This window comes from Polistes canadensis, unplaced genomic scaffold (genome assembly GCF_001313835.1).
Source record: "Polistes canadensis isolate GaletaPanama2010 unplaced genomic scaffold, ASM131383v1 scaffold_108, whole genome shotgun sequence".
Taxonomy (NCBI): Eukaryota; Metazoa; Arthropoda; class Insecta; order Hymenoptera; family Vespidae; genus Polistes; species Polistes canadensis.
The window spans coordinates 110,569-123,998 of record NW_014569655.1 but is presented as its reverse complement, the minus strand read 5'-3'; the positions used below and the strand labels follow the sequence as shown (position 1 = coordinate 123,998).

At 31.3% G+C, this 13,430-nt stretch overlaps 1 protein-coding gene across 3 annotated transcripts in view; it reads right to left on the bottom strand.

Annotated features, from left to right (window-relative positions):
* Positions 1-8,685: 8,685 nt before the first annotated feature.
* The window catches only part of LOC106787643 (MDS1 and EVI1 complex locus protein EVI1-B-like), a 33,377-nt gene continuing 28,632 nt past the window's right edge, over positions 8,686-13,430 (bottom strand). For 2 of the 3 annotated variants that reach the window (XM_014750190.1, XM_014750192.1), the window contains exons 6-7: positions 11,489-11,645; positions 8,686-11,407 (exon numbers count right to left, since the gene is read on the bottom strand). In XM_014750190.1, the coding sequence (XP_014605676.1) occupies positions 9,350-11,407; positions 11,489-11,645 (2,215 nt within the window). In that variant the 3' untranslated portion in view covers positions 8,686-9,349. The remainder of the gene's footprint in view (positions 11,408-11,488; positions 11,646-13,430) is intronic. The other variant, XM_014750191.1, reaches the window with a different exon arrangement.

Below are 13,430 nucleotides of genomic sequence, written 5' to 3'. Positions count from 1 at the left end.
CAGCATTGCATTCTCTGACATTTTCTGAACCTTTGCAAATCGATTTATAATTTAAAAAGGTATTCTACGTGTAAACAAAAGAATGTACTTCAATTTAGTATAAGTTTTATCTAAATCTATTCACTTTTAGTATAAAAAATATTTACCAAAACTTTTCCAAAAAATTGCAAAGATGCACAATTTACAGCATTGCATTCTCTGACATTTTATGTAGTTTACATGCTAAATTTATAACTCGATATAGTATTCCTCGCGTAGACAAAAGAGTGCACTTTAATTTAATATAAAAATCATGAAGATCCCCTTTGCTATAAGTATAAAAAATATTAAAAGTATATTCCCACGGGAGCAAATCGCAGTTTAATATTAACTTTTAGAAAATGTATTGTTAAGTCAAAAATACTAGGTACTATTTAAAAAAATAAATGTAGCCTTAAAAAACAATAAAAAAGAAATTTTTTTCGATCATTTTTTTATTGCCATGTATAGTCAATTAAAAACACATCAACTTTGGTTTAATGTATTTTTTTGTCAGATTATCGTAAGTACTTGAAAAATTGTGACTAGAGTTATTTGGGACACTCTGTATATATATTATAATACAAAACAAATTAAGAATTCATATAAATCCTTTATTCCTAAAGTTTTTATCAAACATTTCTTGTATCCTTATCGATTCGATTTAATAAAAAAGAGATAGAGAAACGATTTCCACTTTAAATCCTCGATTCGATTTCTTCGACCAGAACGTTGTAAAGTAGAGGAGCAACATGTCTACCTTATCGGTCAACTGTACAAGAAATTATTTTGCTGATTCACACATACATGAACACACAGATAGACTCGTATGCACGATTAGTATACAGGGTGTTCAATTTTAATTAAAGTTCGGAAATATATAAATAAATTATAATCATATTAATATCTATATTAAAATAAATGAATAACATACTCTGGTATATTTGTTATTAAATATGTTTCATATTAAAATAATTAAAAGAAAACTAAAATAATGAAATATAAAATTAAATTCAATACCTTGAGCTAGCAAATTTTTCGATTTTTTTTTTTTATAAATCACTCTCTATTCGTTACATTAAAAAAAAAAAATATATATATAATGAAATTACTTATAACGATCTACCCAATTGTCTCTGAAAATTACAATAAATATCAAGAAATATAATAGAACACCCTATATATTCCTAGATATATATAAGCGTAACATGGATCATCGAGATAGTCGAGTTTGTTTTCTATTCCGCGATCAGTAAGTAATATCGCTAGTAGTCGATATACCTAAAACACATATACAGATACCAAAAATGCATACAAATATTCAAACATATCCACCTACACAAAACAAATATGTACATACATGCACACACATTTGCAATACTTAAATGCATAGTCCGATATACCTAAAACACACACATACTTAAAACACAAAAACATTTAAACATATCTACATATTATACAAAACACGTACATGATACATACGTGCATAAACATTTGTACGCGTAGATGCATATAGTCAACACACGTTTATAATACGTTAATACGCACACACATATATATACGTACACATATAAAAGGTAGAAGATAGTACATAGAAACGGATTAGAGATCGGTGGGTGTGTTAACTCGGTGCGGCTGCGCGATCATGCGTTGAAATGAAAGGAGACGTGCGACGTCTCGAGATGAGAAAAACGAGAGCCGAGAGCAGCGGTTAGGTTCGATCTGTGTTCTCGATCGAACTCCAATTTCCAGACCACGATCGGCGGCAACTCTTTATCCTCAAACAGTGTTTCAAAGTTTCATTCTTAAAAGCTTTTGCAAATGTGATCCCCATTACTAACCGTTTATTTTATTTTAAATAACTCTCTACTCTCGCGAGAGTATCGATTTCGATCAAATTTGGCAGGCTAAAAAGCCATTAATGTTATTGATAACAATATCGGTACTGTCACTTTCACGTTCATTTTATATTCCATCTGATTTTTTATCTCTTATTTTTTTTTTGTATATATATATATACACGTGAGAAGAGTGATTCATGAATTATTATTCATAGGGTTTTTATTATTTTATTATATTATATACAATTATTATAATAATCGATCACACAAAATGAATTTTTCTTTTATTATTATTATTATTATTATTATTGTTAAGAAATGAAAAGAAATGTTTCTAAAAAAATATGCAATTTTTCGATTAATTGATCGATCATTTTGATTTTATTTGCAGACGATTCTATTTTTCTGTCATTTTCTTCCATAGATCTACACGTGTTAGAATATGTTACGATGCATACATTGACATTTAGGCTCAATTAAATCCCTCTGATAGATTATCGAATTTTTTAATCGTACTATACGAACATTGAAACACGATGTAAATTTTGTCTAATCTCGAGCAACATTAACAACAATGTTTATCATAATAATTAGGAATAAGTTGTAAATTACGATATGTTTAAAAGTATTCAGTATCCTTTAATTAATTTTTCCCAATTTATCGTATGTGCTATCCAACATTAAAAAACAGATGGAAATGTGTTCTGATTTCGATCTACGTATAATATATATATATATATATAATGAAATTTATGAATAAATCATGAATCATTGAAAGTTTTCATAGGTCAACGGACCATTATCAATTTTTTATATTTTATTAACATTAAAACATGCAAATATTTCCAATAAAATATAATACATATTTACGTTTATCAGTAAACTAAGAACTCAATCATGCATAACAATATGCTTTAAAGAATCCTTACCGATGTATTTTGAACAATAAAGAACATAAGTTTATCGTCGTCACATTGTCTGGTCTCGTTTAGTTGATTAAACCCCCAACCCACCTTCTTCCCCCCTATTCGTACCGATCAATTTTTTCCACTTTCTAAAACGCTGAGCCCGAACGATCTGCCCTAAGCCTGCGTGGAATTTCGTGATTAGCTCGATCGTTTTTGTCAACGTCACGTTGGCAATAATGTTCGTTGGCGCGTAGAATTATTGCCTCATCGGTGCTGTTGGAGGTTGAGACTCGTTCGTTCTATTTCCATCTCTTTTCTTTTAACTTACCGAGTCGTCGTCGTCGTCGTCGTCTATCTAATCTGTTCGTTCATCTATTATATACTTAGATCTATCTATATTTCTATTTTTATCTTTCGAAGATAGTTACTGTTCTTTTGTGAAACTCGAACAATTTCTGTCTTACGTTTGGAGAGATGTTTCCATTATTTAAAGATTATATCAATCCAGTTTTTTTCTTCTTCTTATATGTCATCTATCGGAAAAATATATTCGATTTCTATCTTTTTCTATTCTCACTGTTTGTTTTTCTTATGCATTCCATTAAGGATTCATAGTACAACTAACTTGAGTGATATCAATTGTTCATTCACTTGCATTCTTAATAGTAACTTCTATAAATTTGTTTGACGTTTGTATTCATTCGAGATACCATCGATCAAGTTCTTTTTTTTTTCTTTTTATCTTAAGAATTTTTGTATCTTTCTCTCGGCACATTCCTCAAACGATTAATACGACAACGAGTTATATCAATTATTCATTCGTCTCATTTTCTTATGAATTTTTTTGGGTTATCCGTTTGCCAATCCAAAATTATTTTTTTATTTTTCTTCTTTTCTTTTTACGATCGCGTGAAAATATTAACAAAAAAAAATTGTCTCAAATTATGTTGAATAAATCTATGGATTAAAAATGATCGCGATTGTTTATTCTTCATTCTCACCTACTTTCAAACGCGACTACAATTTCTTATAAATATTTCAAAAGGATCGATCCACACATAAATATTCGAAAAAATTAATCGAATACACCGATTAAATAAAATCTAATAAATCGATCTAAATTCGATCGAATTGTATTAAATTTGAACGAACAGAAACCTTCTTCATAAATCAACCAAACGTTCAAATGAAAATAAATAAGGTATTTCGTATCGATTGGGAAAAACGAAGTTTTGAAATAGTAGCATGAGAATTTACAAGATACGCGTGTGTGTGTGTGCGTGAAAAAAAAAAAAAAATAAGGAAAATAAGAAAAAGAATCGTAGGAAGAATGTCGAGGAAGGATAGTTCGGAACGATCTATCTGTTTACTTACAAATGTGCAACATCGTTGATATATTGGGTTGGGTATAAAGTATCTTCGTATTTTCCCAATAAGATTACTTCCGAATTGTATAACTTGTGGGATCTGTCGACACTTTTGTCTAGATTTCAAATTAATTATCAACAGTACAATAATTTTCAATCGTTTGATCAAAAAGTTAGTGTAAAAAACATGAATCCAAAATGTTGTTTCATTTTTAGCATTAAAATACGAAGAAACTTTGTTCCCGACCCAATATATATATTCACACGTATTTCTGTTGTATTGTATGTAAGCAAGAGCACAAGCTTTGAATGAAACCGAGTGGGTGTCGAGAATCGATTTCAACGAGCACGAATACGCGTATGTAACATATAAAGACAAAGTTCAACGTTCATTGATCCGACAAATGTAAAGTAAAATATAGATCATTTGCCATTTATATTTAATACTCAATACGAATTGCTAAATATTAGATAACAGTATAAAGACATTCGATATTTTTAAATCATAAATCAAATGATATTTCATTATTTACTTTATTTTATATAGAATTTTTAATTTTTTTATATTCCATGTGATTATATCGAGTTTCCGAAAAATAAATAAAAAATATGATTAGAAATCTACGAATTATTTCATCAATGTTCTATGGTATTTAAAAATGTGTCATTTTATTGGAAATATGTATATATATATATTTATGGTGTGATTATCAGTCAACGGACGAAATGAATTTATGAATAAAATTTAAAAAAGTCATAATTGGAAATTATTAATAAATATTATTGTAAATTAAACAAATATTTTTCATTGTTACATTTTACGTATAATTTAACAGTGAAAGTTTCATCGATTAATTATTCATTTTAGAAAAAAAAAAACAAAATTATTTTCATTATTAAAATAATAAAAATTATTCATTGACATGATTTTTCTTACACGCGCACACACAAATGATTTATATTTTCTATTTAAAATAAAATTACTTATTTTTAAAAATATCATTGATAAAATATTATTAATACATTTTAATATTATTTAACTCCTCTTTTTAATTCACTTTTTTAAGTAATAATAAAATAAATCAAAAATGCATTCGATCACGAGAAAACCTTCATTTGTAATTCATTAGGTTTATTCATGATTAAATAACTAATAAAATCCTATAATTTAATTGACATTATAATAAATTAAAGTTAAATATTATTTAAATTAAAAATAGAGTTTAATGTATTGAGCGCGCTTTTGATTGAAATCACATTTTAAATGCCATGTAACATACCCTAGCAAACATTTCGTAAACTAAAAGACTTATGATAATGCAGAAAACTGTTTTTTACATTACCTTGTACACTCGTCGGTAAAGGGAATATCTTTGTAGAAAGATTATATATTTTTCGAGGTTTCATTAAATTAAAATGAATAAATATATGTTTTATTAATATAATAAACCCCTAATCATACTTTACACTTTAACTGTATTCAATTCTATTCGTGTTTTTTATCAAAATAACTTTACAAACTACGTTAAGTATCATCCATAGGAAAAAATTTCATCAATTCAATTTATGATAAAATAATTACGTCTTTCCTATAATACCGACTCTGAATTGGTAATATTGATCCCTCTAAATATAAGCTTCGAATAAATTTAAATAAAATTAAAATTGTGTGTAAATATAAAACAATAAATAATAAATACGTTAAACACCATCTATTTTCTTTTTCCTCCAATAAAATATGTGATTAATTATTCAAAATTCTAATGTAAATTATACATTACATCTAAATTCAAATTTATTTTATATTAAAACCTTATAAAAAGAGAAAAAGAAAACAAAAAAGAAACAATCATAAAACAGCATTTTAACTTTCCCTGTCCAGTGATGAAATAAAGAAAAAATTCATTTAAACAAAAGAAAAAAAGAAAAAAAAAAGAAATTAAAAACACGAACACACAAACGAAGGTGAAATAAAAAGTAAATGAAAACTGAATAAATCCGTCGTAATTGAGATTAGAATTCGAGAGGTTGAACTGTAATATTTTAATAGTAATTATATAATGAAGTTACAGGATGTGTGTGTACGTTTGTGGGTATGTATGTGTGTGTTTGTACGGCGTGTATATGTGTTTCATATTTTTGTTTTGTTTTTTTATACAGTATGTATAGATAGACAAAGTTATAATATAGTCATTCTTAAGTAGTTCGATCAATGTAATTAATTATGCTTAATCAATTAAATAACTTCGATTATCGTCTACGGTGAAAGAGAAAAAGGAGACAGAGTAGACAGAGATATGTAGAGAACATGTATTCGTTGAAACTTACGTGGAAAAAATGAATTAAAAGCTTCCGCCCCCGACCCCGCCCCTCCTCGCGATCATTTAGATCTGACACAATAGATCAATCATATCATTTCATTTCTAATCACGTAGAAACGAACAGATTTTTTTTTCTATTTTATGTATATATTTATAGATATATTTAATCCTTGCCCATACAAAAATTCTCTTCTCTCGTATACGTGCACACGTTAATTTATCCTGCCTATGTAAATGTAAATGTACGCATGTGTGTGTGTGTGTGTATTTGTATGTGATTAACGTTTACGTACTTACACGTATTTGTTTACACGTGTTTTTCGTATCTTTCAGAATTTTCTAAACCGAGGATGGGGTTTGCTTCGTATCTGTTTGTATACGTGTGTTATTGTTTTATTTTATTATTTTCTTTCTTATTTGTTTTTACGACTGCGATAACTATGAACCTAACTAATGAGCGAGTTCGATTAAAACGCGACTTTAACAAAATCGCATTTTGTCTCTTTCTTTCTTTCATTCTTTCATTCTTTATTTTTCTCTTATCGAGAATCGTCCTTTCCTTTTTTAAACGCATTTTTATATTTACGTGTATCTCTCTCTCTCTCTCTCTTTCTCTCATTAACGACGAATCCCTAAAAGTTCGATTATTCATATTAGTATGTATAATATGTATAATATATATACGGCCTATGTATATAAATCACGGAAAACCAGAGTTGTTCTCATCTTTACAAACGTATTATTATACTAACTAGTGGAAATTTGTACACAGTTTTTCCGCTAAAATTGTCTTTCTTTCATCTTACATTCCTTTCATCTTACATTCCTTTCATTCTTCTTTCTCCAATTCTTTAATTTTCATCTCTCTCCTACTCTCTTTCTCTCTCTCTCTCTCTCTTTCTCTTTCTCTCTCTCTTTTTTTTTTTTCTAAACGCTGCTGAAACTCGCGTTTTAATTGTAATATTATCTTTTCATTATTTTCGTCACTTTGGCTTCGTGGACTATCGGATACAATTTTATTTTTTCTTCATTCTTCTTATTTACGACAATGTTGTATAGTATTTAATTAAATTAACGATTCCATTTAGTTTTTTATTTTTTCGATTTTTTTTTTTATTATTATTATTATTATTCATTGCCATAAAAATTAATAAAAATGAATGATGGTTCTACGATAAAATTTGTCAATGTAAAAAGTATTTATCGAGTATTTCGTCATTGATCTGCACTATCTATGTATGGAGATTCAATAATATGTAATTTTACATAATTTAAAAAACAATGTATCTATGGTATGAATAGTCAATGATCGAGTTTACGAATAAAATGAAAAAGTAAGTCAATGATCTTAATTCAAGTCACAATCATTGATTCATTATTTCGTATTAATTACAGACCCGATCATTAACTAACTTTACTGTAGATACATATAAAATTTTAATATCATTTTATTGCAAATCAAACTCATTAAAAAACTCTATTACATCGTATCATTTTAATATATTTAAATGAATAAATAATAATAAATTATGACGATAATTGACAAGATTTATCATAGATATAAATATTTGGATGTAACTGATCATTTTCATTAATTTTTCAATCTAACTTGATGAATACAATCATTAACGTATTAATTATTAATCCAAATCAATGATTTTAGGCAGATCATGTAATTAAAATTGATGACAATTAAAACGTAATTGTATGTTTGCGTTAAATAATCTAACATGTTGATTGCAAATCGTTGATCGTTCATTTAATTAAATATTACATAACACTGATTGACAATAACGACAATTTACAACGCACTAATCCTATTCTCATTTTTACCTACTTTCATTTTAATATTTCGCTGAACAATTTCATTGAAAATTAATTCCCCATTGTTAATTAATTCATATTTGTCATACAAGAATCTTAAAAGATCGAATTTTGTTTGCGACGACATTATTTCGGAATCATGCTTATCGAGGAAATACGATGTTATAAATAATTTCCTAAACATTATATATCTCAATAATTAGATCGTTCATTAGCAGAATATTTCTGTAATTCGTTCATTTTGAGATAATAATTATAATTACTATTATAATATTAATAATAATAATAAATCTATAAAATCTATAAATTAATAATAATCATAATAATTTTAATATAATAATAATAATAATAATAATAATAATAATAATATAATAAATAATAATAATAGGCGAGGAGCGTAGATTCGAATATTGACAGTGGGAAAATTTATGTCCAATCATGCTACTTGTAGGAACTAGACTATAGAAGACTGCTTTACATTTGTGTTTGTATAAGTGTATGAATATGTGAGTTTAACGTGTCCATTAACAAACTTTTATTCGATTTCTTGACGTTCCTCGTTTAATACGGAATAATAATTGAAACGATAAAAAGCTATTATCCGATGAAAGAAAAAAAAAAAAGAAAAAAAAAAAAATAAAAAAGCACACATATATAAGAATTCAATCTCACTTCGATATTAATGATTTCTCTTTGTCTTTTCTGTCATTGTTCTGTTCTATTGTTTATAAAACTCATCAACCTGATGAAATTAAACAATTAGTCCACTCACGTGTTATCCTTCGATGGAATAAAAATAGATAAACGAAGGAATAAAATCAAATTGAAATAGAACAAGGAACGATAAAACATTCGATATTGTTCACACAATTTATATAGTTTGATCGTCCATTCAATTAAAAACAAACGTACGAATGAATCTTTGTCATTTGAATTCTTCTTTTCCTTCTTTATCTTCAAGAGGACACAAGTATCGAAGTTTCATGCGATGATCCATGATAATTGGATCGAAAAATATTAGCCCAATAACGAGCTAAAAGTGTAAAGTATCAGTCAACAGTATCTTTCGGTTATGTGGAGATTTCAATGACCGGTTCGGCCGTGTTATTATTTAATAATTCCTGTTTGTCCCTCAATTTGAGATCGTATTGGGATGGGGATGGCGAATCCTTGGTCTCCAAAGGGGAAAGATTATCAGTTTCTTCTAATGGCGAAGCACCCTCTTCGCTATCCTCGTCTTCGTCGTATTCAATTTCCATTTTGGATTCGTTCATTTCGTGCGTTCGACCGGATAAATATGGATGCGGTTGTAAATGGTACGGTTCACCATTGTAAGTAACTTTACCCATAAACGTTCTAATCTCGTCGAAATAAGCATCTTCCCGTTCGTTTTCGTTACTGCTACCAGGTGAATCGGCAACCGCAACCACACCGCTACCATCGTCGGCTTCGTGTTTTTTCAAATGCCGATCCAAATTAGTTTGTTGACCGAAACATCTTTCGCATAATACACATTTGAACGGTCGTTGCTTATCGTGTATGTTTCTAACGTGTCGTTGTAAATTACTCGATATACTGAACGATCTTTCGCAGTATTTGCACTTGTACGGTTGTTCGCCAGTATGCGTACGCAAATGCCTGGTAAGATTGGCCGATCGCGGAAATACTTTGCCGCAAAATTTACAAGAATATCTATCCTTGATTTTACCGTGGGCGTGATGATGATGATGATGATGATGGTGATGGGGTGGCATCACGGCATCTTGAAATGGTTTCACACCGGGGAACGCACCCATCGGTGGCCTGGCTAGCAGGTCGAATCCCCCACCTGGCCTGGCGCCGCTGAGCCCGTTCATGTATGTCCCTAAAAAAGGAAGTCCACGGGGTGGCACGAATGGTGGAAGAGGTGGTAACAATCTCGATTCTGCCGAGGCACCTCCTGCCGTTGGAGGTCCACCTGGGAACGAAGGGAAAGTGCTTCCAGGTGTACGGTACTGTATCATGGCCTCCAGAATCATTGGATGATATGGTCTGGGATAGGCCATGTGTGGAGGGGTGTTCGTTGGTGGTTGATCCGTAGAAAGACTTGTTCTTAGTCGCGGACTACTCGGCACGTCTTTTGGTTCTATAACAGCCATTTGTGGAACCGGTACAACATTTTCTTCCTCAGTTCTAGGTGGATCTATAGGCGGTGGTGGTAATGGCGGAGGTTCCTCGATTGGAACCGGTGTCGAGGATTGACTTACACTCATTTTATCGTCGATAAAAACGTCTTGTTTTTTCGTTTGCACCCTCAGATCCAATGGCTGATCGGTAGATTCTTCCGTCGAGGACGCATTGTTCGATGTTTCGATTTCCATTTTCTTCTCGTTACTTTGTTGACCAACGTTGTCTCGACGTTTGCTTTGATCCTCTTCGGATTCCGAGGTGGGTTGTTGTTGTTGTTGTTGTTGAACGAGCGGTCTAGCTGGCGACGGCCTGAACAAAGACGTTGCTTCCTCGCCAGCCGACGGTGAGATTTTACTGTGTTGCGAATGAATTCGTGGTGGTGTGAAACGTTCCTTTCTTGGACTTTCGCTTCTATTAGGTTTTTCTGTTTCGTCGAGTTTAGGTGGAAATATTAAAGGTGAATTGAGAAAATTAGGAGCATTTGGAAAGATTCCAGGATAAGGTGCCATCAGACTAGGTGGATAGAATGGTAAACCACCTGGTAAACTAACAGGTGGTCTAGGATAAACAAGGAATGGACTAGGTGCCGATGACGGTAATTGTGGCATCGTTCCTGGTGGACCTGTCGGTGTCGTTGAATCGCAGAAACGTTTATGCTTCGACAATGACGTTACCGTGCTGAATGATTGGCCACATTTGACGCACTTTATTTGCATGCGACAATCCGCGTGCATACGCTTGTGCCGGCAGAGATTGGAGAACTGCGTGTACGCCTTGAAACAAACCTCACACTGGAATGGTTTAACGCTGCTGTGAATATGAGTGTGCTGCTTCAATCCCGAACTCGTTGCGAAAGTTTTGCCGCACTCGGTGCATGCGTGACTCCTAGCACCGACGTGATTGGAACGGATGTGACGTTGGAGATTAGACGGGTCCGTAAATACCTGCCGGGTGTTCGACTATTAGCGATACTTGGAAGATAACATTCATTTTAAATATAATCAGTTTATTAATACTCCTTCTAAGAGTCTCATAATTACCCTAGGACAATTCTCGCAAGGATAATTCCTTCGATCACCATGAACGATTGCACGATGACGTACTAAAAGCCCACGCCAAGCGTAACCACGAGGACAATCACTGCACTGATGTTGTTTCGCTGGATATCTATGACAAGTCACCAGGTGTTCGTCTAATCTGAAATACAAAATATTACGAATACTATGGTTAATCTCTTTGTTACAACATTTTACCATCAAACATGCTCGTCTTGTTTTATTTTCGTTTCAACAAAAAAATATATAGGTACTAGAAATAAGACGAATATTAATTCCAATTCCAAAAGAGCACACTATTATAGAATGGAACGAAAATAATTTCGAAATAATCAATTATTTATTATCAAATTAGAATATTATATGATGTAACACAGAGAGATTTGGTCCTGTTTATTCTATCATAAGACAAATATATTATATATTATTACAATCGAATAAATATTCCGCACCGAATTTATCGACGATAGAATTCACACAAATAAGAATTGAAAAAATATAAAAAAAAAAAAAAAAATTGATAACGATAAGAAAGGAATGACTGAAAATATAACACTAGCCAAGTTTAGCTTGAGGATGATGACTAACAAGTGGCACCACCAACGCGCCAGTGAACCACCTCTCTCAAGTAATAACGTTCCTCCTTTTCAAGAGTGGTCATCGTACGTGCAACACGCACACACATCCAAAGATATCCGTGCAAATCTCCCATACATACCAATATACATATATACATACATACATGTACACATAGATAAGTATTAGAATGTGTAGTATGTTTAGTTGAAGGAGGAAGAAGGGCGTCTTCGAGGGTGTCACAAAGTGGACACGGGTTATGGTCACAGGATGGCATGGTGTGTGAGCCAGCATTGATTTTACACCCTCGAAGTTCGCGCGCGTGTGAAAGCTATTCCCTGTGAGATAGTGCTTTCACGGTGACGGTGCACCGTGCCAGATGAGTCCCGAACACGCGAACGCCTCCGATGATAGATGCGAAAGACGTTCGATGCGACCGAATGCGGACCTAAGTCTTATTTTTCTTCCTTAACAACAGGTGAACTCTAACATCCCCCAACTATAATACGTAGGTTTCAAACTCGAACGTCGTGATTTAATATTATTTACCAATCAAACTCATATTTGATATATATATGAGTACACCAAATTTATTAATTTATTATAATATGTATTTATATATCATTTATATTTTATATATGTTATATAAAATAAACACATAATATATATTATATATGTGTGTATATATTATATGTATTTAATTTATTAATTAAATTATATATATATATATTATAATCACAAATTCAAATAAAATAATGACGTACGCGTGATTCTTTTTCTTTTTTCTCTCCTTTATCCTATTCGATGTTAACAATAATTTACATTGAAAATATTTTATCTTATTTTTAAGCTTACATACTTTATTTATATCAAATATTCTGAACCAATAATTGAACACATATTTGAATTATTTTAATATTCGATAAAGTAGAATTTTGATAATTCGAATAATACGTAAACAAGAAAGCATATGTGTTTGGAATAAATGAAATAATAGAATAAGTGTTTGACTTTTATCCTAGGCTAAGTACCAAATAGAGTGAAGCTAAACTTACTCCCCCTTCCCTCCCTTGAGTTATCATTTTCTTTCTCTCTCTTTTTAACTCTTGAGAAAAAAGCTGCGGGACATCGAAGGGGCAGCCCTTCGAAAAAGGGTCTCGCGTGATCAGGAACCCTTTTCGAAGCATGTATATCGCGTAGCGCTTAGATTTAAAGTGGATAACGTGCTTCGAAGCCTAACCACCCCCATCCATCTTTCACCCTCTATTTTTTTCTCTCCCTCTTTTCCTCTCTCTCTCTCTCTCTCTCTCTCTCTCTCTCTCTCTCTCTCTCTCTCTCTCTCTCTCTCTCT